Source organism: Pelodiscus sinensis, chromosome 22 (genome assembly GCF_052426305.1).
Source record: "Pelodiscus sinensis isolate ZL-2025 chromosome 22, ASM5242630v1, whole genome shotgun sequence".
Classification (NCBI taxonomy): domain Eukaryota; kingdom Metazoa; phylum Chordata; order Testudines; family Trionychidae; genus Pelodiscus; species Pelodiscus sinensis.
In genome coordinates, this window is record NC_143073.1 from 10,190,300 (window position 1) to 10,217,460 (window position 27,161).

The 27,161-nt window shown below is 47.5% G+C and overlaps 1 protein-coding gene across 4 annotated transcripts in view; it reads right to left on the reverse strand.

Annotated features, from left to right (window-relative positions):
• Positions 1–21,948, reverse strand: part of PI4KB (phosphatidylinositol 4-kinase beta) — a 68,805-nt gene extending 46,857 nt beyond the window's left edge. For 2 of the 4 annotated variants that reach the window (XM_075907999.2, XM_075907997.2), the window contains exons 1-3: positions 21,610–21,626; positions 19,494–19,616; positions 6,544–7,513 (exon numbers count right to left, since the gene is read on the reverse strand). In XM_075907999.2, coding sequence (XP_075764114.1) covers positions 6,544–7,485 — 942 coding nt within the window. In that variant the 5' untranslated portion in view covers positions 7,486–7,513; positions 19,494–19,616; positions 21,610–21,626. Of the gene's footprint in view, positions 1–6,543; positions 7,514–19,493; positions 19,617–21,609; positions 21,761–21,830 lie in introns of those variants that run through there. The other 2 variants (XM_025180133.3, XM_075908000.2) reach the window with 2 other exon arrangements.
• Positions 21,949–27,161: the final 5,213 nt, after the last annotated feature.

Here is a 27,161-nt window from a genome sequence, read left to right on the forward strand (position 1 = left end):
GCCCCGGGGACATGGGTGCTCCCCTTGACTCGGGCCGGCCGTGGCGAGGCCCCACATGAATTGGCTTCCCTCTGTCCACTCGCCGCCCCGCTCCAGGGCGACTGGCACAGGCCTGTCCTCGGGGGTCACACCCACCCTTCCACTGGCCTTGATCTCTGGCCAGGGTCTCTCGGGCCGGGGCCATGAGCCCAGTGAGCCTTCTCTGGACAGCCAGGGCGGCTTCCACCCCCGATGCTCCATCCAGGGAGGACTTCCCCTCCCATAACTCTCTCAGCAAGCCCAGAGGGTCCTCTATCTGGGGTAGAGACCCCCAAGCCGCTTTCCTACTGTCTTGGGCCTTCCCGCCCCTCTGGCAGGAGTCACAGGACCGGCAGTACCGCTGCACGGCTGTAAAGATTCCCGGCCAATAGAAGTGCTGGAGCAGCTTCAGCCGGGTGCTCCGGATCCCCCGGTGGCCCCCAACGGGGACATCGTGGGCCAAATACAGCAGCTTGAGGCGATACTTTCGGGGGACGACCAGCTGCCGCTCTACCCTCCATGCCCTCGCCTTCCTGGGGGGGAGCCACTCACGGAACAGGAGCCCACGCTCCCGCAGGAATCTCTCCTGGCCACCTCTCCCCCGGGGCTGAGCTGCACGGAGGCCAGCCTGACCCCTCAGCCTCTGCAAGGAGGGGTCTGCCTGCACCTCAGCCTGGAATTCAGCTGCTGAGGCAGGGATCGGGACCTGTTCCCCACCTTTGCCTAGGTCCGGAGTCCCAGCCTGGCTGGACCCCGTGTCCACTGGGATGGGACCCTGAGGACGCTGCCAGGAGTCCTTCCCTGGACCCAGGTTGTCAGCCCCCCGCTGCCTCTGGCTCCGGGTGGTGACTAGAGCCCGCTGGGATTCATGGGGCCACTCCTCTAGGTCATTCCCCATCAGCACCTCGGTGGGCAAGTGCGGGTGCACCCCCACTTCCTTGAGGCCCTCCTTGGCCCCCCATTTCAGATGCACCCTGGCTACAGGCACCTTAAACGGGGACCCGTCTATGCCCTTCAGGGTCAGCTGCGCGTGGGGTAGTATCCGCTCCTGGGCCACTATGTCGGATCGGGCCAGAGTCACCTCCGCCCCCGTGTCCCAGAAGCCCGTCACCTTCCTACCATCCACCTCCAGGGGTATGAGGCACTCGCTCCGCAGGGGCCGTCCTGCCCCCACCCGGTACACGGAGAAATCCGCCTCCTGAGAATCAGACCTCCCAGGGGAGGTGCACTGAGCATCCTTCCCCTCTCTCTGAGCTGAGGTTTGCCTGCCAGCCCCTGCCTCTGGGGCAGCCTGCCCTTCCTCCCGCCCCAGCCAGTTAACCCTGGAAAGTCCCCGGTCCTGGGACCTGGTGCACTGAGCCCTCTTGTGGCCTTTTTGCCCACAGCGATGGCAAGTTAGGCTTTGGGCTGTCTCTGTCCAGGCCCTGGCTGGTTCTCTGGGGCGCAGACGACCTGTTCCTTGGTCTCGCCCCGTAGTTGACTCCCTCCGTCGCTCAGCCGAGATCCGGTCTCTGCGCGATTCCCTTTCTCTCCGGGACTCCCGTTCACACCCGGACCGGCTCTCCGTGAACTCATCCGCCAGTCTCCCGGCCTCCTGGGGGTTCTCTGGTCTCCGGTCCTTGAGCCACAGCCTCAGTTTGGGTGGGCACGCTTCATAGAACTGCTCCATCATGACCAGCTTGAGCAGCTCCTCTGCGGTCTGGGCTCCGACTCCAGACACCCACTTGCGGCAGTATTGCGCCAGGCGGGAGACCAGATCCACATAGGTCTCCCGTGGCCCTTTCTGTACCCCCCGGAACTTCTTCCTGTACATCTCGGGGGTCAGCCCGAACTTGTGCAGCAGGGCCTCCTTGACTCGGTTGTAATCCCCTGGCTGTAGGTCCTCCAGCTGACTGAGCACTCCGGCCGCCTCCTGGCTCAGTGCGGGGATGAGCTCCTGCAGCCAGTCAGCTGGGGGAACCCGTTGCAGTCCACAGGCCCTCTCAAAGGCACTGAGGAACCCGTCTATGTCACCCATGTCCTTCAATTGGGCCACCACGGGCCTCTCCAAGCATCTGGCAGTCCTGGGACCCTGGGGCCCATCCGCACTTGGCGCAGCCGGTGCCCCGCCGGTTCTCCGCTCTGCCATGGCCAGCTCATGCTGCCGCTGCCTCTCTCGATCTTGGCGTTCCTTCTCTCGGTCCTCTACTTCCAATTCCCTGATCCGCAGCTGGATCTCCAGGCGCCGCAGCTCCGCTGGGCTGGCCCCTGCCCTAGATGGGCTACGGCTTGCAGGCCTCCCGGGAGACGCTGTCTCATCTCTCCGTTGGGTTCCAGCGCTCCTCCCCCGCTCTGAGCCTGACACACTCTCAGGGGGGGTCTGGCTGCTTCCCCTGGGGGCAAGATCCTGGCCCTGTGGCTGGTCATTATCTTCCAGCTGGGCAATCAGCTGGGCCTTGGTTGCTTTCTGCACAGGCAAGCCCCTCTCTCTGCACAGCCCCACCAGCTCTGCCTTCAAGAGTCGGGCGTAGGCCATCTGCCCGCTGGGCCCCTCGGTGCAGACTCACCAGTCTAGTGCTGCAGCGCCCCACGATTCCCAGGAACCGCTTCGCTCTGTCTCCAGCACGCCTGGCTCCAGGGCTCTTGCTTCTACTGCGCCTTGTCGCTTGCCGCTGGAAGCTCCATCCACGGGGTGCAGTGCATCCCGCTCCTGACACCAGTGTGACGGCGCGTTGGGGGTTCCCCGTCTCCTGCACCCCGAAATGGCACAAACAGACTGCACCAGCCAGTGGAATTGAGGGTGGTTTATTGCTCCTCCAGCACAGCGCAGCACAGATGTAGTCTGGTCACAGGAACTGGGCTAGGATGCCTCAGGCCCCCTTGAGATGGGGGAGACTGGGCCCCTAAACTCCAGCCCCTTCTCCTAGGCTCCCCTCCATGCCCTCCGACAGCCAGCAACCAACTCACTAACTTCCAGCCCTGCCCCCCAGCCAAGGCAGCATTCCACCTTCCTTTGTTCCTCTCCATGGGGGGTGTCTGGCCACTGGTTTGCATAGTGACTCATCCTGTTTTGCTGGGTCGTGGTACCCACGGCAGCCAGTGGGGGTTCCCCCAGAGCCAGCAGCATAGAAACCAGCCAGGTACCCCCACTACGTCACAGCCTCTGGACCAAAATATGTTTTTAACATTGCCAAGAGAAACTCTTCTCGTGCAGCTTTACATAAATTATAGATGAAAGCTTCAGTTTCCATTATGCGAGCAGCTGCAGCCAATATGCGCTAAGGAGACTTCCACGTGTCCTCCTTTCTGTCAGCCAGCTGTTTTCTACCAAACAGTGAACTGTCAGGCACATGAAACATTCACTCACCCTACCCATATGGTGCCTTCCCCTTACCTCATGACATGCGAATTCGCAGAGTTAGGAAAACAGGACAGGCTGTGTTCAACTGACATAATTAATACTTCATGGCTGCGGAGTCAACAGCCATGCCAGGCCACTGGGCAAGGTGCAGGAGGCTGGCTCCATGATCCCTGAAGGGGCAAAACCAAGGCAGCAAGCACACCATGCCAACCCCCCCAACAGCCTTCAGTGCCATTCGGAGTGCAGCGCACCTACCCATAGCCCTTAGAGCTGATCAGAGCTCACTGTAGTGCTCCAACAGCAATTTAAAGGGCCCAGGGCATCAGGTGCCAATGGTGCAGCAGTAGCAGCAGCAGCCACAAACCCGGGGCCCTGTAGAATTACCAAGCTCCAGGGCAGTTTCCCCCTTCCTCCCTTACATCAGCAGGCATGCTCCATCGTTCTGTAGAGTCCCTTTATTGAAGGATCACAAAAAAAGCTCTCCCAAATTCTAGCCGTACAAGAATTAAGCAGCTCCCTTTGGCATTCGCAAAACAGACTGTGTAGCAGAGGGGATGGGGCTCAACTCCCTGGATGTCAGCTAAACTCCCTGCTGTTATAGAAACAACCACAAGAACTTCAGTGTCTAGACAGAGCAAAGAAGAACTTGGTTTTCAAGGTCTCCTCTGAACAACAGACAAACATACCTACATCTGGTAAGCTGTGTGGAATTCAATTTATCTCTCTTGGAAAGATGAAGGGCTGAGTCAGCCACACTGTGGAGTAATGTAGAGGTGTAACAAGCCTAATTCCCTGCCATCTGAACCATCCCTTCTGGTTCGATGACTCACTACCCCAAGAGAGTGTTCCAGCTGCTTTAGTTAAGGCTGAGGAAGTGATGCAGTGCTTTTCCAATTTGCTGAGCACAGCTCACAGACCTGCACTCTAATACCAGGCCTCCTTATCCTCTCACCCACCAACACTGTAACTCTGGAAATCCGACCTGTGCTCATTACCTTGGTTTCCCAAAGAACATATGTTAAAAACATCCAGGTCATTTGAAAGCAATGTAATAAAGCAGCATAGCAGCTCTTTTTCCTATCCTTTCCCTCCCTCAAAAGCCAAGGACACAGCTTTATCCATTTATTCTGAAAGATTATCTGCCAGGAGTGTCTAGATTCCTTTTGTAAGAAATGTAGCTCCAGTGAAAGCATCAGAAATGAACACAGTACCTGGAAAACAGATAAAGCACACTAAAGAGACATAACAATATGGTAGCAAAGGCTAAAAGAAATCCTGGCCCACATGTATATCTTTTCTACACTTAAGAATAACTACCATCACTCTGCTAGGCACCCAGCCTGTGCGAGCCATTCAGGTTAAGATTGTTAAGTGGGTAACTGACTGATCGTGTAGTCGATACAATTTGTATACACTACACAATTAGTCAATAAGGGTTGGTGCTCTGACCAGGCTCGCGCCAGTCCAGAAGCTATCCCCGCTTCAGCTTGGCAGTTTAAAGGTAGTAGGAGCCAGGTTCCACGTCCCCTCCTTGCTGCCTCTCAGACAGAGGCAGCACGTGGGGGGAAGCAAGTAGTCGAATACTTGACTACTCACATCCCTAATTCAGAAGTGGAAAAAATATGACAGGGAAATGTACATGTGCATGCAAGTTTGATTTAGTCCTTGTTTAATACTATTTAACATTAAATTGCATTAACACTAGACACTGCCATCTGGCATTACCTCATACACAGCATAACCCTTCCAGCTTAACAGTTTGGGTTCTCTCTGCTTTATGGTGGGAGGAAAAGAAGAACCGATTAAAAAGGAGGTCTCATTACAATAGGTAATTTGTGGAACAAGAAAGTCAACCCCTATAAAAATGCCATGGCTATCTTCTCAAAAGCATCAGGGTACTTGCATTAGACATCCCTTTTTGACGGTGAATGAGAATTAGAACAGGTGCAGATGTCCGGGTTTATCTGCACACAGGCAGTTTTGTTTTGCACAGGATTATTTTTTAATACCTCACCAGAATGAAGGGCAGGCACTCTGAAATTGGGTGCCTTTCCTTCTCCTGCCTGATGTACTCAGCTACAAGTGCACTCCCACCAATCCTGGATATTAACAAGCCTGTGTTCTGAATCTCTCTTCAACTCCTTCCTTGACGCAAATGACAGAGATGAGGAATGAAAGTTCAGCAGATGAGTGAAATATTCATTCTGTGCTTTGCATCAAGGCTGCAACTCCACACCAATGTCCTCCCAACATGAGTTTCCAGGATATCTAGGAGCACGTATGCCACTAATACACCAATTTCAATACAAAAACATGAAGTAACCAAAAGATGAGTCTCCAGCTGTGTTTTAATTATGCGCTGATTACGTTTATTAACCAATTTATCAGAGAAGAGACTGATCACTGAGAAAGACATTCATATGATGGTCATGAGACCATGTATAGTAGCTATAACTAACAGGCACAAAGAATTCCTGTATATATCTGATAAATTAACAGAGGACATGCCTGTAATAGGAGGAAGTCCAGCTAGGGTTCAGAGCTGGGGAATAGGAGCCTGGCTCCTATTTGTAACACTAGCACTAAATAATTATGTGACTTAACTACCTACCTACTTATACGGGCCCAACTGGAATATCTTAAACAAGAAGAAGTTTATCTTTCCAAGAACCTTGTAGGTAGGAAACTGCTGTCTCTGTACCAACATCAAAACCAAGATAAAGATTACATGACTTACCCAGGTCATACAGGAAATGCAGGGCTTGGAAACCAAACCCAGAGTTCCTCAATCTCAGCTCACTACCTTAGCTAACCAGCTCACTACCTTAGCTAATCAGTCATCCTTCCTCTCCTAGCTTCCCCATTATTAAAGTAGGGGAATGAGACGCACCTATTTTGTAAAGGCACCTTTAGGGACCTTCAGATAAAGGGCATTAGAGAAAGGCAAAGTATTTTATTACACTAAAGATTTCCTGCACAAATGGGGTCTGAGTTTTCCTGCTGTGGCTACACCACATATTGCTGCTTTGCTTGAGGAAAAAACGGTAAATGAAATGTACGCCATTTGCACTTGTTCATATAAAAATCTCTAGCAAAGAGTTATGAGAGGAGGCCCAAAAGCGCACACACTGCTGTGGTTACACCCTTCACAGAAAGGTAGCATTTTAAAGAGTCTCCAACATTACCTCATCCTCACTCTCGACTTTGGGGTTGCTGGCAGTCCGTTTCAAATTGCTGCTCAGGCTGATGCTAACCGTGGCGTCCGACTTGGACCTCTGGTGAGTCCTTTTGGAAGGTGACAGCCCCATGTCAGGCGTTGAAGTGAGAGACGGCAGCTCCCTCTTTTTGTGAGCTGGCTTCAATTCATCAGAGAGAATGAGCTTCCGCAGCTTGGTCCCACGGGAGTGTCGCTGAGTTGAGATGTGCATGTCCGAGGAATAGGCACCCAGGAGCAGGGCGCACTGGAGGGAAAAGTTGATGCTTTGCCGACAACGGTGCACAATGTAGGGCTTGATCGCATCTCCAACATCTTCATCCATATGGATGTACATGTTTAGCAGCTGTGGCAGGTAGAAGTCCACATCCTCGTTCCTAAAGCAAAACAATCTATTTCCAATGTAAGCTTGTACTCCTGGTTCTTTTGAATTGTACAAGTATGAAATGGCCATGGAGATATCAAAGAGTTTGGATTCAAAGAGACGGAGCAGCCAGGACTGCTTAGCCGAGTTGTTCTTTTGTCGCTTCCGTGCACTTTTCACTGTATTGGCCATGGTCTCATCCTCCTCCTGAATTCTGGAAGGTGTGCCAGGTGGATCGTCCAAGCATTTGATTTCACAGCCATCTCCGACGTCTCCATTGGCTAGTCCCACATTGGTCCGTGGAGCATTCTCCATTTCATTACCATCATCTGATTTAGCTACGCTGTCTGAGGAGACACCATGCATCAGCTTGACCTTCTCTAGAACCTCCTCACAGGCTTTCTTCGCCACCTCAGGGTCGATAACCGCCAACTCCCCAACACCTTCTCTGATGACGCTGAGAGGAGTCCCTCCATTTCCCTGCAGCCCTGGGCCGGATGATGGATCCAAAGCTGTGCTAGCGGCTGTGTCTACAGTAGCGTCACCCATAGCAGTGGCAAGTCTGCACACTTCAAAGCTGAAATGAAAGCAACATGAAGGGTAGTCAATGACACCATTCTGGGAAGGGGAGAGAAAGCATCTGCTTGTTAACCTTCTGCACAGTCATAAGAACGGCCATACTGGGTCAGAAAAAAGGTCCATCTAGCCCAGTATCCTGTCTTCCAACAGTGGCCAGTGCCAGATGTCACAGAGGGAATGAACAGAACAGGAAATTATTAAGTGATCCCTCTCCTGTTATCCATTTCCAGCCTCTGATAAACAGAGGGTAGGGACACCATTCCTACCTATCCTTGCTAATAGCCACTGATGGATCCAACCTCCATGAATTTATCTAGTTCTTTCTTGAATCCTGTTAAAAGTCCTGGTCTTCACAAAATCCTCTGGGAAGGAGTTCCACAGGTTAACTGTGCGCTACATGAAAAAAAAACAAAAAAAACCTTCCTTTTGTTTGTTTTCAACTTGCTTCCTATTAATTTCATTTTGTGACCCCCTATTCTTATGTTATGGGAAGCACTGTAGGTGCATGTGGTGCACACTTTTTGGGATGTGCCTCAGAAGACATTTAGAGTGGAGAAAATCTAATGTAAACATGTTTTGATTAAGGTCTTGTCTGCATAAGGACAGCACACACGCTGGTGCTGCTGCAAGAGGACCAACCTCTAGTGCCTGGGTTCCCAAACAGGGGGGCGTACCCCCCTGGGGGAGCATGAAGAAATTCCCGTGGGGGGGGGGGCGCACAAGGCAACCCAGCCCCACACACCCCCATTAATCCCACCCCAAGTTTTGCTGCTATTTTTTGGGAGGGGGGCATGAGGGTTTCTCAAAAATCAAAAAAGGGGCGTGATGCCAAAAAGTTTGGGAACCACTGCTAGTATATGCACAATTTACAACAATGCAGCTTATCCTTGAAATAGATCACATTTGGCCTTTAAATGACTTCTCAAGGCTCTTTCTACCTAGCCTTGATTTACAAAAAGCAAAATAAAATAACCAGGAAACCCTTTTATATCTTACACTAAAGGAATTTTGCAAGGTTAAATAGCCATTAATGGGATTATGGCTTTATAGACCCAGCTGGGTGTATCCAATGTGCTTTGTTCATAACTAGAATGTAATAAATCCTTCCCGACTTGGCTTTTATTTTAATTTCCCCTTGTGACAGATATTAATACTTAGCGCTTACCTAGCACTTTGAACGCCAAGTTGCCTGACACTCCTGGGAGGTAGGTAAGTGTTATCTGTGTATTACTCTCAGAAATTGAGACTACGTGACTTGCAAAGGGCAAGTCTTGTCAGGACTATACGCTCCACACTCAGACACCAGAACTATGCCCCACTCCCTACAACTCACATTCATTCCTAATATAACTTTAAAAAAAATAAAGCTAAACCAAGAGTTAGAAATACTTCCTGGTTTTGTCATGCCAACCATAACTGCAACAACATATTCTAGAGTCAACCAAAAAGAAGGAACCTTAGTGCCAAGTGGAAATTTTATTTTAAACTGACACGTCTTTCAATAAAATTTTGTTACTGCAATTCTAACCACTTTACTTTCCTGCTTATACTGTACAAGACGACAGCTCACAATCACCATGCAACAAGATTTTGTTCAAATATATAAGTATTGCAGTGGGACTCTTATTTCCTGCCCCCTCACAGTTGCATTCAAACCCAAGAGAATTATTTGCTGTGGAAAAAGTTCACTGAAGAGTTTTCATCTTATTCATTCACAATCTGACCATATCTTAATATTTACAGCCTACACAATCTTTACTGGCAGGGCACAGGACCTGAGACAATAGACTTCCCTGCTAATGTAATTACTTGGCTTATTTATTTCTAAGAGAGAATACCATGTTTATCTGCTAATCCATGACATAAACCACTTGAGTGCAAGCAGTCACATGGTTATTTCCACATGCTGCCTGAAGAGCTACTCTTCCTTTTCCCCACCCACCTTTAGGGAAAAAATTGCTATTTATAGATTCGGAAGACAATCCTGAAACAAATTAACGAGGCCTTATAAATTAGTTTTTGTAAGGCATATTTTTACTGTAACTGTCCAAACAAACCTGAACATCTAAGGCACAGGTGATTTGTTTTTTGAGTCCACCCCAGACACCACATAAAATAATTTAAAAAAAACAATAAGTAAATAAAAAAGATTTTGGAGTCTGTTCAAATGGATATGGTGATCCAGATTTTCCCCAATCTAAGGGATAAAAGATCAATCCTGCGATATGCCATTAGCATCGGGAGAATCCTTTCCAACTTTCTGTACTTACATTTCCCCATCTGTGTAATAGGGGTATCTATTCACATTGCAGGGTGGTTGGGAAGATTTTCTGTCTAAAGTGCTTATTAGATCCCCTTGTATCTGAATTCAGATTCACTGTCTACATTTATCCTCAGCACCCAAGGAGACAGGGAAGAACTAGCCTTCTTATTTTACAAATAGGCAACTGAAGTACATAGAAGCTAGTAAGTAAGCCCAGAGTGACAGAGAAAGTCTGGGGCAGAGCAAAGACTTGAATGCAAGTCTCCAAGTCCTAGGCTAGTATCCTAAACACTGGACCATGGGGTCTCTCACTTATGCAAATAATGTTCTAATAATTGCACTCCTATCTTGTTGTTCTCAGCTTTCATGATGAGAGAGGAGGAATGACTTTATAGGCAAAAATAATCCAAGAATTTCTTTTTAAGTTCTGGAATTGAATACAATATAGGGATGCTTAGTCAGACTATTTCTGTGAAATGAAGATTTTCTCTTCGCAGAAGAACTGTTTTAGTTCTAACATGATGATAAATGAAGTTAGGCCCTTGATGAGTTTAGGTTAGTCAAACTTTCTAGCCACCTGAAGCGATATAACTGCATCTTTCACCACTTTTGAACTAGGAATATGGAGGTTGAACCAGTAAGTTTCACCCTTTAAGGTTAAGGTTAACTGGTGGAGGCTGGAGCAGTTCCCAGTCTGCTACAGGCAGGGGACTGATCCAGCCCCGCAGGGGGTGCACCACAGACAATGGCTAACTCCTGCCTGCAGCTTACCCGGGTGCCCCACAGGAAGGGGCTGCTCCGTGCTCAAGCGGCCCCCCTGCTAACCTTTAACTGGTTAACAAGTTAAATATGTTTAACCGGTTAGCCAATTAAATGGGATTTTACATCCTATTCTGAACAGAAACAACACACACAGCTTTTGTCAGTTACTTTTCCTTGTGGGTGCCATTTCCTTTGGTGCTTACCCCCCACACACTTTGAATGTTTGTGGTAATTAGATCCTAACCATCTGGAAGACACAAAGTTATTTTCCCCACTTTCATTAGCTCTGCTTTGACCCATGAAAATTCAATACTACCAATATAAGGACAAGGGAGATCTCTTCCACTGTATTTCATCAAAGGACTGTGACTGGGGTACAAAAGCAGGCATTGCAGTTTGCTTACAACTGGGAGAAGCAATTCCAAGGGATCTCTGAGAGATGGAATCCTTAAAATGTTATCAAGCCAACTGGGATGACAAACATGAATAAAAAAAAAAGTCAGCTGTGGCATTTGTTAAAGCCCTGCCCTAGATTATCAGCCACATGCTGAGTGCAAAAGTACCTTTTATACCACGCTAACCAGCCACCCCGACTAATATAACAATCTAACATACAATCACAGAGGGCTTTTATAGTCCCAGACTCTGTTTTGTTTGATGCAGAGAATGCTTTTGACAACTTTCTTGTTGGGTAGTAGAGGAAAATACTACAGGGATCCAATTAAACAACCATTTTCCTACATACTTATGTAAAACTTAAGTATACGAATGAAAGCTAGGCAAGAAGCATGTCCATGGGAATAAGAAACTGGACCAAGACTCAGGAGATATGAGCTTAGTTCCCATTTGTGTGTGACCGTAAGCAAATCACTTAATTCCACTTCATCTCCCCCTAATGACCCAAAATCTGACTTGTGTATACTGCACTCCAGAACAGGTACAGACAGTGTTTTACTACAGGTACATATAGCATCCAGCACACCAGAGGAGTACTGCACTACAAATAAAATAACAAGAGCCAGAATTAGGCATAGCAGAGTAGGAAGTATTATTCCATACTAAACTTGCAACACACCAGCCAATAGAAAAACTGAAAGAGTAAAATACAACATCTAGCAATAGGCCCAGAAAAGTAAACAACTCCGTGGTCTGATTTCTACACCCTTTCGGCAGCACCTTCTTTCCCAAACCTTAAAATGGTCACTGGTTAAAGGATCTTAAAGGAGGAAAGGGGAGAGAAAGATGCATGTTCAGTGGACCCTATTAGGAACAGAAATGTTTAAGATTTTCTTTATTTAAAAACTTCTCAGAACACGTGTCATGTTCCAGAATCTTTAGAGCCAAGAAAACGATCACACTGAAATGCTGACCTGTAAAACCTCTTTCAAGTTTCCATGACTTGAGCTACTGCAACTCATGTGTCACCTACAACAGTTTTCATACATGCAGAGGTGTAGTGTTACGCGCCGGACACAAAGGCAAAATTTGTACCTGCTGCCTCTTCCCGCCCACCTCCGTGCAGCGGGGCCCCAAACCTGGCGCACAGCTGACCATAACACGGGGGGAGGAGCTTGTACCTCATCTTCCCTTGCCCCTTTCAGTTTGGGGCTGGGCCCCCACATGCACTAACCTGCCAGCAGAGATGGAGAAGGGTTGGGCTAGGGGCGGAGAGGAAGCTCCAGCCAGTGGCAGCAGGGGGAGGAGGAGCAGGTGAGCTAAGGGATGATAGGGGAAGCAGAGGGGGACTAAATTGGCACCCTCCTCTAGCATGGCGCCCGGGGGCAACTGCCCCTCCACCCTTGCTATGCCACTGCATACATGCAGTCTAGATTCCAATCAAGGCACGTGGGGCTCCCACCACATGTAAAATCTCGAGATGCAGCAGCTGCAAAGCCCAGTGGAATTCTCCCAATCCTTTATCCACCACACACACACAAACCTTCCCCTCTGGAAAGCAGTGCTTGCTCAAGAACAATGCAAGAAGAGGTGTCACTTATAGTGATGCTAAATCAGCAACAAAGGGAGAAAAGAGGAGAGATTTGCAACTTCTCAGTTGGATCAGATTGAGCTAGAGACCTATCTAGGGTTAGATACACAATCTAGATGAGTGGTTCTCAATGCAGGCCATGAACCCCTCTGTCGGGCCATGGCACTTTGCCAGGCTTTTATGTAACCCAGCCTGCTGGAGTTCCCCAGGGAATTCCTTTCCAGCCCACTTACCCAGGCAGAAGCAGGGGGAGTGGGGCAACAGGCAGCCGGGTGTGCTGCAGCTGGAGCTGGGACCACGGTGAGGTTGTCCCAACTGAGGCAGCCTCACCGTGGTTCCAGTTCTAGCTCTGGTGGCTACTACACGGCTGGGCCAGATGCCCCTACAAACCCATTCTCTTCCCTCCCCGCTCCGTGGCCTCCAGCTGCTCCCAGCCAGCAGGTACACACATTATTATTATGCATAGGAAAATATGAATGTGCAGAATGTGTCAGAACTATCAGACCTGTTAGTTCTGCCTTTAATTCTGGTGCAATTGAGGCACAAGGTCTGGGCTGAAGAATACTCTTTAACAAGTATTATTAGCAACTATTTTATTGTGTTTTTTTTTTATTTGTGCAAGCAGCAGTTTTTCAAATTCCTGTTAACCATCATGTCCCCCCTCCTCTGATCTGCCTAAAATACTATGGGCTAAAATTATCATAATGAATATGTAAATATGTCAGTGCAGGTCTGCCCACAGAGTTTGCCAGTCTGTGGTATAAAAAAAGTTTGGGAACCACTGATCTAGATCATCCATCTTACACCTAGTTTATTCAGTGATTTGTCTGTAATGGGGGTGGCTTAAAGAAAGCAAGTGAAACACCTTCCTCTCTCAATGCTCCTTAACATCACACCTCAGGAATGCATTGTCTGCCTTCCACCTCCTCCCTCTATATTTTCCTGTGGCCCATATCAGTTTGGTAAACATATGACAATGTACTACCCCAGTGTTCGTTGGGCTACCAAACCCATCAGCTCCACTCAATGCAGTAATACAGTGGTCCCCAACCATTAGAGGTTGCCGGGCGCCAGGGGGCGTGGCCGTTCGCCCACCGGGCGCCAGGGGGCAGGGACACTTGTGTGCCCGGGGCTGGGGCCCCCCCATAGCCATGGGGCCGGGGCCCCCTCCAAGCGCCGCACACCCAGGGCCGGCGCTCTCCCCCCGCCAAGCACCGCGCGCCCGCGGCTGGTGTCCCCCTCCCCCCCCAAGCGCCGTGCGCCCAGAGCGCGGGTGGCCAATCCACGGCGCTCCTGGGGCCGGCGCTCATCATGCGCCATGTGCCCGGGGCTGGCTCCAGCACCGCGCATGTGCCACGTGTCCGGGGCCAGGCCATCCCCGAGCACTTGGCGGGCGCACACAAATGCCCCCGCGTTGGGGACCACAGCAGTAATATAATCTAGAAAGCACCCTGAATTGAATTCAAGTGGCTCCTACTTCACACATAGTTTCAACCCAGTGGAACATCACAGAAGTCAGCGATTCAACACAAAATAACGGAAAGTCCCCTTTAATAAAAAAAATGTCATGTAGGGAGCAGCGAAGTGTTAACAAAGCCATTGGAAGTGCATTGTTTTTTGACACTCCATGTACAAGCTGGCGGAGACATAATGGAACAGACTAGTGACATTTTTAAAAAAGTGCCCCACTCTTGCCTGACTTGAATAAAGATTATTCACACTGTAGCATTAGGATTGGCAAGCAAATAGGAATACTGGATGGAGAGTCAATAAGACATCTGGTCTCTATTACACAGTGTTGCTTTTTGTTTTGCTCAGTGTTCGTGATTTACTGCATCTCGTTCCAGTTCCAAATATTTTTCAGAACACACTAATCGGGACATGGGGAATAAAGTAATTTCAAGGCGTATTGAGTCAAGACTTCATTTTCAACTCAGCTTTCACTGTATGACTGTTATACATTGAAGAGTGCAGTGGCAATGCAAACTGCTTTACAAATCCTTACAGTGTTCCTCTGAAGAGGTTATCCTTGCCATAAAAGGTGGGAAACTGAGACACAGAGGTAACATGACTAGCCCAAGAGCACGTAGGAAGGCTAGAACAGAACGTTATAAGCATTTTTAAAAGGACCTGAATAAATTGTTCCCATCTGAGATTGTATCTTCTTCTTTCTCGTACAAAATGTCTTTAATAGGAGAAAAATTCTCCTAACATCAACACAGAGATTACCATCCATTTTCACACCTGGCTGAACTGGATTAAATCTGAACACAAATTTTATATATATATATATATATATATATATATATATATATATATATATATATATATATATATATATATATAAATAAAATCCATTTAAAACCAGACATGCTCAAGAGACAGACTCTTCCTAGGGTGCAGCCTTAAGTTCTACAACAAAACATTCTCTGTACTGTGTTTTTCACACAAAACTGTACTCCCCAAAAACAGAATCTACCAAATATGTAGACTTGGCAGAATTCAATTTTTTATCCTTTCATGATTTCAAAGGTCAATACTGATGTTTATTTTAAAGCATTTTTCTACTTTTATCAATTTTCAAGCTGACAAAGCTAGGGGGTTTAAGCATTTTTTCCCATTTTCACTAATTTAAGTGTTCTCAGTTGTGGGAAATGATGGGCTGCTGGTCAGACAATTATTTAATAACAGTAATTGCTGAGATTCAAAAAGTTACAGCTTTAACCATTAAATACAAAGTGACAAAAGCACAGCCAAATATATTAAGAGAATAGTCTTAAACTCTCTAAGTTCTCAAGCAGCTTTTTACCTCCTTTGCCTAGCTGTCAATCTCTGTCATCGACAGAAATATTTTTTCCATCAGTTTGGGTGCGTTAGATGAAATCAACATTTACCAATAATAATCCAACCCTTCCAAGCCTACGAATAAATTTAAATAATAAACAGCAACGGGAGAGCAAGATTAAGAGGGACAAGAAAGAGAAGAGATGCTTTTCAATTGAGATTTTATGTGAGATGGGAAGTCAGTGGTGCGGAGAGATGAACGGAGGCTATTCTGGAGGCGACGAGATGTACAAAGGAAAGGCTTTCCATGCCAGCAGTGGCAGTGTCCATGGACAGACAAGGCTGGTATTAGAGTCTTGATTCTATACAGCAAAGCACTTAAGTACAGGCTTATTTTATCAGAACTCTTGGCCACTAGGTTCCAGGCAGTCACCTCCTTGATTCTGTATCTGACCTGCATCCCAACTGGTGTTACAATACGGGGTCCTACCCACGGTGTGACCCATGCTAAGGCACCTATAAGGTCCAGGATGGGTGCTATGAGGACCATGGCTATCTGGAACAAACGTGAATTTCCAGGTTTGTTCCTTTACTTTATAAATCTCCAGAAAAGAAGGTCAGATTTCCTCCCCCCCACACACACACAGAACCCAACAAAAGCAGTCACAGTGCAAGATAGTCTGCAGTGGTGCTAAGAACCACAGGATGTGCTCATGAAAGTCAGTGGTAGCGCCAGTAATGGCCCCCAGGAGTCCTGAGTCCCAGTCTCCTGCTCTAACCACTAGGATGCTCTCCAAGATATATGATGTAAAAACACAAGACAGGAAAAGTACAGAATAGATGCCAAGGAGAAGTCAGAACACACTACAATAATACAGACTCCTTAATACAGGAATCACAGTCAATGTGTCCTTCTGAGCCTTTGTGGTCTGCCATGTCAAGGTCAAAGGAAACCTGAAAGTTGATAGAGTCGAGAACACCATGTCAAATTAATCCAACTCTTTTCCCACTTAATCAATAGGGTCACCACATAGAGACATCAAAGCAGTATACCAAAACTCTAATGCACCTGCCCTGTAGCTACTTTTCTCAAAAATTGTGTGTGTGGGAGATTGGGTATGCCCTATTGTAGAAGCCAGGCAGAACATCAGCTAAACAGACTCTTCACCAGTGACTTGATCCCACTTAGAGACTCAGCATCAAGTACCTCATAAAATCCATTTCAGCACAAGCACAGTGGCTGGTCACTACGTGGACCTCAGATCAGGAAAGAGTTCCAAACAGTTTAACAAGTGGGCTGAAGTTTTTGCTACAGCCTGACCTCATTAAAAATGCTTGGGTTATAAGCACTTGACGTCTTTGTGGTTTTGCAAGGCTTCATTTTAAGCTGGATTTGATTCAGCCAACTTTGCATTACTTAAATAGTAACATGTCTGGGGCTTCTGCAAGCAAGACGAAGCGTTACTCCTAAAGTTGGATTAAAACAGATCTACTCTGCAGGATATGCAGCAAGGAACAATGACTAGTGATATCAAAGACATTATAAAAATGACTTCTAATAAATCACTGCGCCACAATCACAGCAGGGATAAAGACTAGCAGCAAACTCCTTGCATAAAGAACTCTGCATCCAAAACAATCTGTTTAATAGCAAACTACTAATGCTTTGTCTTTCCATAGCACTTTTCAGAGGTCTGAGACCCTTTATTCATTTAACCTCCCCCTACCCCATACTCAAACCCCATGCGGGAGCAGGGAAACAGAGGCAACCTGGCCAAGACCACAAAGGAAGCCTCATTTCCTGATTCGCAGAGGTCTGTACCACAAGATTATCCTTGTTTCGTTCCCCACACTGAAAAATAATTAAATCCAAGGATTTTTAAATTAATTTTCCATATTAAAAATGTTGAGTCTGATTTTTGTGGTTTGAGGTACTGCGCTACCCCTGTTCTCTCAGTGGTTAATGAGTAAAGCCCTGCAGGGATACAAAATTTGTATCCACAACTGTATCTGCAAAAAAAGAGCTATGGACATCCACACTGACATCTACGGATGCGGATACCCGCAGTATAAAGCGGATATGCTGGGCTCTATCAATGAGAGCTGCCGGGGCTAAGCTCCTTTGGAAATGGGACCTTAACGTCCAGGCTAAGCAAAATTATGAACAAGTCAGATCATCTCAGAAGGCAGAGTTTGAGATCCTCCACAAACACATTTAACTGCAACAGCCACTGAAACATGCTACTCTCAAAAACACGTACACAATAATTTGCCCTTCTCCAGCTCTCTTTCATCTCCAAGTACTTTGCAAACATTAATCACCAGTCTCTTTTTAACAGGGATAAATCAAAGCCTGGACTATAGTAAAAGTTAGGTCGACCCAACTATATTGCTCAGGGGTGAGAAAAATCCACAGCCCTGAGCCAAGTCACTAATAATGCTAGCATACAATGTGCTACGTCAATGAAAGACTACCTCTTGGGGATGAATTACCTCTGTCAACTGAAGAACCCCTCCTGTCAGCAGAGAGAGAGTCTACACTGCAGCAATGATGTGGTAGCTTTTCAAACATAGACAAGCCGTAAGGTACAGAGGTGTAAACTGGTCTGGCAAATCCTATCTAAAGCAGCAACTTGTCTCCAATAACAATCAGTGCCACAGGTTTCGGAGAAAGAAACCATGCAGCCCTCCCCATAGGAGTTTCCTCCTAGCTCTCCAACAGTTAGAAGAGTGTTTATGTCTGGAAGAATAGTGGTAGAAATGTAGCCGTGTTAGTCTGGTGCAGCTGAAAGCTGAGGTTTATATCCCTTCCAAAGCTCTTGCCTATCTTTAGTTGTTCCAAACATGGAAACCCAAACTCTGCAGCAATCTAAGGACCATAGGACTGTAGTTTCTACTCAAGTCACATTCAGATTTCCAGAAAAAAAGTCAGTCTTATTGCTGAAGTCTTCTATCTCCATCAAATGGAAGCTGCTGTCTTAGGCCCTGATTCTGCAGCTGGATCCACACAGGCAGATCCCTTGCACCCACGGGAACCACTAACTTCAATTATTACAATTATTACACAGAGGGCAAAATAATAATAGCACATTACCCAGCTGAAAACCAGAGTAGATGAAATCTCTCAGCTTTCCTAGACATTAACAAGACCATTAAGACAAGAGGGAGGAGTGACCTGAGAAAGAATTGGGAGTAAGAACTTCCCAGTTCTTCATCTGACTTGTTCTGTGACTCCCATCAAATTATTTCACCCAGCTGCTCCTCAAGTTTTACCATGTGAGAACACTTTGAGATCCTCAGACAGAAGATGCTATGAGAGTGCAAAATATTACCTGTGTCCAGATACCAAAAGGTGAATGAATTGATAGGGCAATACATATTGCCCATCGGATTGTAAAGCCTACAGAACTATCAATTTGGAGCATCTTCTGTAGAAACAGGTCACAAGAAGAGTCATACTGGATCAAGATCAAAGGTTCATTTAGCCCAGCCTCCAGTTTTCTGACAGTGGCCAATGCCAGTACCACAGAGGGAATGAACAGGTAATTTTCAGGGGATATCAGATCCGCTGACAATGTCTATAGTGAAACTCTAATGTTAATAAAAACTGCCTCTTGGAAGGCCACTTGCCTTGTATATCAAAGGATTTTAAAAATTAAGTTGATCTTTTGGCCATTTACAAAGCACAGGAAGGAAAAGATGGTTCAGGGGATTGGCAAAGCCCTCCACGTATAAACTGTTCAAATTCAACCCTCATTAATGACAGACGTATTATCAGAAGGCCGATAGAATGAGTTTGAGGCGGGGGGGGGGGGGAGGCCTGAGTCCAGCTCCTAAAAAACAATCATCATATCAGAAGAACCAGCACTAAGTGGATTTGCAGCAAAGTCAATGACTGACTGGAATACAGGACAAATCATTATAATGGTTAATTTTGGAATTGGGATTGAAGCATAGCAAAGGAGACACTTGTCTTATCATTATCCATATGTACCCATTAAAGGGAAATTCACAGGACTTTGGTCTCTGTGCACCAAATCATACCACCTTTCATACTCACACTCACACATTCTCTCACACACATACACAATTGATTGCTGGAGACCATGAAGTGTTTAAAATAGAATGACTGATTGCTTGGGGGTAACAAATTACAAAACAACTCATGAGTCTGTGGCATACCTGGTGCAATCGTATCCAACGCGGCAGCTTCTCCCTCCTCGAATGCATGCACACAAATATGATTGAGCTATTCATCTTTGGTAATGTGCACTCAAGTGGATTCCCAGATATTATCCTGATCAGCTGTTTGAAGAAGGGAGAGAAAAAAAGATGCTACTCTAGCATAAAGATATTACCTTGTAACTGAAATACACCAAACAAGCCCAGGTTGCTGCTTGGCCGCATTCAATAATAATTCATAGCTGTTTGGATAATAAATATCAGCTCTTGTAAGTCTGCAGTCCAGCTGAAATCATGGCCCCTGGAAAACCTGCTTTGTCCAACCCCTAGTATTCTTAGGTCAGAGTCCTTCCTCCCCAGCTTAATAAGAGTCAATTAAGGCTCCATCTAACCCTTTAAGCTTTCTCTTTTTCAAAACAAGGTGAAATTTGGCTGCAGTAAGAGACTAGCTACAAATCGCATCAGAAAAAGGCCATGCTAACCACATCACAGAGAACAAGCTCTTCTGGAGTTCTAAGGCCAGAGGGGGTGGGTGAATTTATTCAAAGCAATAGCTACTCATGCCAACAAGAGAATCACAACAGCCTCCCCCTCACAGCAACTGGAAGGAAATTAAAGAGACACCAGAACAATTCCTGTCCAAGCTTTTGGGGGATTTCTTTTTTGCTCTGGTCTGTTACGGTCAGTGGCATTTACTGGGAAAGAGACCGAAAAGCCTTAACACCAGCTAAAACAACAAGGAGTCCTGTGGCACCTTAAAGACTATTTGAGCATAAGCTTTCATAGGCAAAGACCCGCTTGTCAGATGTATGTCTCCTCATTTTTTGAGGATAAAGACTAACACGGCTACCACTCTGATACTTAATACCAGTTAGGCCACCATAAAGCCCAGGGTGAGGGGAAACAGTCCCAGACTAAAGAGAGAATAAAATCCCTGGAAGACTGAGGTGGTTACACCAGAGCAGAGAAATTCAATCACTGGAAGTGGAATCCCAGACAGGGTGCCTAGACAGAGGGAGGAAAATATAACTCCATATGGGGCAGTGCAAGAACTCAAGAATACCTGGAGAGGCTATTAAGAGCCTGGGTGGGTTCCAGGAATGGGGGGGGAACAGCAGAGTTTTCCCTATGGGAGGAGGCAAGGGGATTCTGTTAGGAGCAAACTAGGGGAAAAGCCTCAGAATGTTCTGGCTAGGGAGGGGGCAACAGAGACCTCAAGAGCGGCATCAACTTGGGGGGGGGGGGGAAGGACACATGAGAGTCCCCAAGTTGATGCAGAACAGGGAGACAGGGACACAAAGTGTGTGGGAGGAAGGAGGGCATTGGAGTGACCCCTATGGAATGGGTCCCACTGGGCAGGGGGAAGATGAGGACCTAAAAGGAGTGGGGGCTGGGGGATGATGAGGAAGCTCCATGGGGAACTCTGGAGGGGCTCTACGGGATCCCAGTGAGGGACAGACAGCTCGGAGGGGTGGAGAGGGCCTCCTGGAGACACAGAGTGCGAGGGGGTGAGGAACTGGGGGTGGGGTGAGGAGGAGAAGCTGGGGAATGAGGTAACCCTAGTGTGGGGGAGCAGCTGGAGGTGAGGGAGGTCTGGACATACGACAAGGGGGTGAAGTGGGGGAGAAGGGGACCCACGGGAGGGGAGGGAACTGGGAGAGACCGGGACCAGGGGAGGGGAGAGGGGAAGTGTGTGGGGGGGGGGGGGAGATGACCCGCGGAACAGGAGGGGATGGAGGAAAACGGGGAGGGGGGAAGGGGACCCACGGAGGGTGGGAGGGAAGTGGGGGAAGGGGACCCGCGGGGGGAAGAGTGGGGGGATGGGGGGGAGAAGGGGAGCCAGGGGAGGGGGGGGGGGGAAGGACCCGCGGGGGGGGGGGAAGAGTGGGGGGATGGGGGGGGGGGAGAGGGGGGGGGGGAGGGGGAGCCAGGGGAGGGGGGGAAGGACCCGCGGGGGGGTGAAGGGGAACTGAGGGGGAGGGGACCGGTGGGGGGGGAGGGGGGAGAAGGGACCCGCGGGGGGGGGGTTGGGGGGGAAGGTTTTGAAGCGGGAGATTCCGGGGGGGGGGGGCTGGGAACTCCCCTCCCCCCGCCGCGGAGCCGGCCTGTCACTCACCTGCCGGCGGGGGACGCGGCTCCCTCCCCGGCCGGGACCCGCCGGCAGCAGCCGCCGCAGCCTCCGCACAGCAGCAGGCCCCAGCTCCGGGGCTGCCCGCTGTGCCGCCTGAGGGGCCTTCATACGCACCCCACCATAGGGAAGCGGGGAGGTTCCCCAAAAATTAACCACGCCCCCATGCGCCCGAGTCCCCTTTCCGCGCGCCCTCGGGGGACTCCTACCTTGACGGGAAGATTTGTCTGGCGGGGGGGTACTAGGACCCCGGACACCCATAGAAACCTACGATCTTTCTCGGGGTGTCTACTTTATTGCCTGATCCGAAAAGGGCGCAGGCAAGTCAATGGCTCACGCAGGCTGCATCTGGGACAGTGGGAGGGGAGGCTGGGGGAGTTGCAGTGCGCAAGGGAGACAAAGTGCATGTGACATAAAAGCAGCATAAATGCGTCCCCTCCTCCCTGGGCTTGTCAGGGACCCGGCGGAGTTGTGACTAGAGAAAGAAAAAACAAGTGTGCAAGTTTGGGCACATTGCAATATTGCACTTTAAAAACAAGGCATCTCTTAGTAGCCATAAACACTGCAATGTTAATCGGGGGGTCGCCCAAAGTTTTTCATAGGGGTCCGTTCACTGGTGCATAGGGCCCTCTCCCATCCCGTGTCTTTTGTTTTTGTTTTTTGGGGGGAGGAGGTGTGTGTGTGTCTGCCTGCCTGCCTGTCTGTCTAATGGATTAGAGCAGGGGTTGGGAACCTCTTCGGGTAAGGGGCCACCGACTCAGAAGAATCAGTCAGGGGCCACACACAAGTGAGAAGCAGCAAAAAAGCCCCACCATCCTCACTGAGTGGCCCCCAACGGAGAGGAGAAAAACACTCCCCACGTTCCTCTCACACACCACAATGTAGGGGGGCCCAGCCTAGTAGATTTTGTGTGCTCCAGCCCAAGGTGGAACAACAAGAGGGCTGGAGTGCCAGAGCAGGCTCCCCAATGATGGGGGACCCTGAGCCTTGGAGGGCTGGATCCAGGCAAGTCTGGGTCTGCATCCAGCCCCTAAGCCTGAGGTTCCCCACCCCTGGATTAGAGGCTCTACAGGTTTTAGCATTTGTAATTTTGTGTTTTTCATTAACCATTGAGGGTACGTCTACTACCCTGCTGCTAGCTACCCTGCATCTACACAAGCTACCCATTATTTCAAAATATTTTTTGAAATAATGGGCACGATATTTCGGCATCCCAGTAACTCTTGTTCCACAATGATTAAAGGGATGTCTTGAAATAGCACCTTCTTTCGAAATTTGGTGCTGTGTAGACACGCCAAATTTCAAAATAAGCTATTTAAAAATAGACTCGAAATAAGATATGCAGTTTGCATAACACAAATTGCGTATCTCATTTTGAGTTTAGGGTGTTCTGTAGACACACCCATATTTTGCACTTTTTATTGACAGTATTTTTAGTAGACAATAAAAAGTAGACGTTACTAAACCATAGATACTTTAGTAGCTAATGCTGCAAAGACAGTACTAAGCCATAGGTATTGTGGGTAGTGATGATAATAATAATTAATACTTTAGCTGTTATCTAGCCCTATTAATCAGTAGACTTAAAGGTGTTTCACAAAGGAGGGCTGTTTCATTACCCTCAGTTTACAGAGGGGGCAAGAGGGAAGTGATTTACCCATGGCCACCTGGCAGACCCCATAACAAAATCCAAATTCTCAACCCCAGCCTGGCTCTCTAGCCAGTAGGCCACACTGCTGGTGCTGTTATAGTCAACAGGACAATGCACAGTGTGTAAAGTTAAACATAGAGCCCAGATCCTGCAAACACACTCATGCTGAACTTTACCCTGATGAGTATGGTGCTTAATTTGTAATGAAAGAGCTGCCACTACTCAAAGCATTTTTTTTTACACTCATAACTGAATCAACAAGTGAGGTGCCATAGCTACAGACTGCCAAGACTACAGGTGTCATGGCTCAGCCCTGGCAAAAATTAAGCATTGGATGAGTAGCCCTATTGAACTCAGTGAAGCTTCTGGTAGAAGTGGTGTTAAAGCATATATGTAAGTGTTTGTAGGATCACAGCCTAAGCTGCGGCTGTGACTTGCCACAATATTTGTCTGTCCTTATTGTTCATTATTATTTGCATATTAATGATTTTATTATTTTCATCAACTTTGGTGCTATTAATTATTTCTCCCATGTAGGCTTGGTATTGCAGTCTCTGGTGTGCATTTTCATTTTTATTTTCCAATTTTGGATTGCTGTACTTTACTTTCTACACTTTTGCAATTTTGGATTGCTGCTAAATTGGCATTTTTGAGTCCCTAGTGCTTTCCTGGCTTGGGGGGTAAAATTTTCAAAAGTGCCAATGTGATGTAGGAGCTTAAACACCATTTTGAAATGTAGTAACCTACATCACATTGATTTTCAATGGGACTTAAGATGCCTAAAGCCCAGAGGAGCCTAAACATGCTTGAGGATCTGCGCCTCAGGAGTCTGCCTCTTTTGAAAATGACTCCTACAGCAGTGTGCATGAAGTAAGGATGTTAAATGTAGATTAATCAACTAATCAAATAGTTGATGTAATTTGCATTGATTATTTGATTAGTTGATAAGGGTGCCTCTGCCTTTGAAATATAGCAAGAGCCCTTCCAGCTCTTGCTACATTTCAAAGGCAGAAGCGCTGCAGTCTCCCACTGGCCCCGCGCTCCCTGCTTTTGAAATGTCTAAGAGCCCTGGAAGGACTCTTGTACATTTCAAAAGCAAAATGCCACAGGGGTCCCCAGCTTGCCCCAGGCTTCCCACAGCACTTCTGCTTTTCAAATTTAGCAAGAGCTCTTGCTACATTTCAAAGGCAGAAGCACCACCAGTTCCCCCCTGCACCCCTGCCCCTTTTTCCCACGGAGATGGTACTGGGGGGAACCGGCTTTAAAGCAGGCTCCCACCAGCACTGGATCCTGCTCCTCCCTTTTCTGCCTTTCTCTGCTAGAGGTAACAAGGGGGGTGGGGAAGCGATTAGTCGAATCAACTATCCGATAAGCAAAAGCTTATCGGATAGTTGACTAGTCGACTAGTTGCTTACATCCCTAGCACTAAGTGGCACTAAGAAATTTTGTTACTTTTGAAAATGTCACCTTTAACAGGAATTTGTTCCCACAATGTTGAAGGCTGGGGTGGCCCCACATCAAATTTGTCTTGCTGCAGTTTTCATGGAGATCTTGTGTGTGTCAGAGTTTTGGACAATGAATTGAAGATGTGTACATGTTCAAATATCATCATCTCACATGTACTTTGTGGTAGCACCTTGGGATCAAGGAAGTCAGAGCCCACTGTGCATAGGGGCTTTATAAATATGAAATGATAGCCCATAGCCCAAAGAGCTTGCAATCTAAAATACAAGATATAAGAGGCAAATGAGAATATACATTCCCCCTCTTGATCCTATGCAAGGAGGCTGTATGCGGCAGCAGATCTGTAGTAATAATGAGTTCTTTTATATATAAGCCAGGTTATTCAGCACACTGGGAATTGCAGGATTCATTTTTGAATAGGAAGATGTGTCTAGCTAAACTGCTTGCCTTTATAAATGAGAAGATGCTTGGCTAGTGATGGGTCCCCAAGATCTTTGGGCCGCTTTGTCATATGGTATCTCAGTAGATTTGTTGTTAAATGCTGGATGCAGAAAAATCCAGAGCTAAGGCCTTTATTCTGCAAAGACAAGCACAGACACTAACTTTATGGGCTGAGTCTAGTCCCAGTGGGACTTAAGCACATGTTTAAATGCTCTGCTGAAGAGGAATAGAGTTAAGTATGTGCTTAGGTAACTTGAGCCCATAGTGACTCAGTCTCCTGCCTTGTGGCTTAGGAACACACCAAAACATAGTAACTTTGTTACATCTCACTGTGTGAAGCTGACCATTGTGTGAATATTGTTAGGATGGCCGCGTCTTCCAGCCTGAAAAATCCCATAGTATTTCCCAGGGCCTATGAGTGGTATCCTTCCTGCGCTAGCATCTATCTATTTACTTTGATCTACTTAAGGGCTACATCTAGACTGGCATGATTTTCCACAAATGCTTTTAATGGAAAAGTTTTCCGTTAAAAGCATTTGCGGAAAAGAGCGTCTAGATTGGCACGGATGCTTTTCCGCAAAAGCACTTTTTGTGGAAAAGCGTCCGTGCCAATCTAGACGCGGTTTTGCGCAAGAAAGTCCCGATCGCCATTTTCGCCATCGGGGCTTTTTTGCGCAAAACAATACGACGTTGTCTACACTGGCCCTCTTGCACAAAAGCATTTTGCGCAAGAGGGCTTGTGCCCGAACGGGAGCAGCATAGCATTTCCGCAAGAAGCACTGATTTCAGACAGTAGGAAGTCAGTGTTCTTGCGGAAATTCAAGTGGCCAGTGTAGACAGCTGGAATGAGGCCCTGTCTCACACAGCCCTGCCTTTTTTCTTTTTCTCCCCCCTCTCCTTCCCCTCTCCTATTTATTTCGAGTTTTCATATCCCCTACTCATAACTCCGGTCATCTGAAGAAGTGGGCTGTGCCCTTGAAAGCTCATGATACCATCTACATGTTTTGGTAGTCTATAAAGTGCTACCAGACCATTTGTTGTTGTTTTTTTAATATGCACAGTGTCACTGAAATGCAGCCTCTTCTGGGGTGGGTGACAGCACAATTTCTTAACTTGGGGAGGAGAAAAAGGAAACTGGCCAAGAGCAGAAAACACACACCTTCCACCCTTAGTTATAAAAGACATGAGGACAGGCAGTAAGACTGGGCCGCAAATCTACCTCACTCTTGGATGGCTGCCAACCTTCTGACGCATGAGTAATGCGGTAACACTCCTCAAGAGCCTGATAATAACAATATAGGTTTTTAATAACACTTAGCTTCCATCTCAGTGGTTGACATCAGTAGATCTCACAGTGCTTTAAGGGAGTTCACTGTCATTAGCCCCATCCTCATCCCCAAAAGAGAAGATTGAGGGGGGACATGATCGCAGTTTTCAGGTATCTAACAGGGTGTCATAAGGAGGAGGGAGAAAACTTGTTCATCTTGGCCTCTGAGGATAGAACAAGAAGCAATGGGCTTAAATTGCAGCAAGGGAGGTGTAGGCTGGACATTAGGAAAAAGTTCCTAACTGTCAGGGTGGTCAAACACTGGAATAAATTGCCCAGGGAGGTTGTGGAATATCTGTGGAGATATTTAAGAGTAGGTTAGATAAATATCTATCAGGGATGGTCTAGAGTGTACTTGATCCTGCCATGAGGGCAGGGGACTGGACTCGATGACCTCTCGAGGTCCCTTCCAGTCCTAGGATTCTATAATTCTATCCCTTTGTTACCCGGGGGGAAACAGAGGCACAAAGTGGCAACTTGCTCAAAGTCATTAGACCCAAGGACTCCTGAGTCCCAGTTCAATATTCTAGCTGCTAGGCCAGACTGAACTGTGTCTCCCTGCCACAGAGTGCACAAATGTGTGGATCTGTTTCTTTCTCTGGGGAGACAATTTCCTCCTGTGGGGAGATGGGAGCTCAGTCTGCCCTTGGCCTCTTT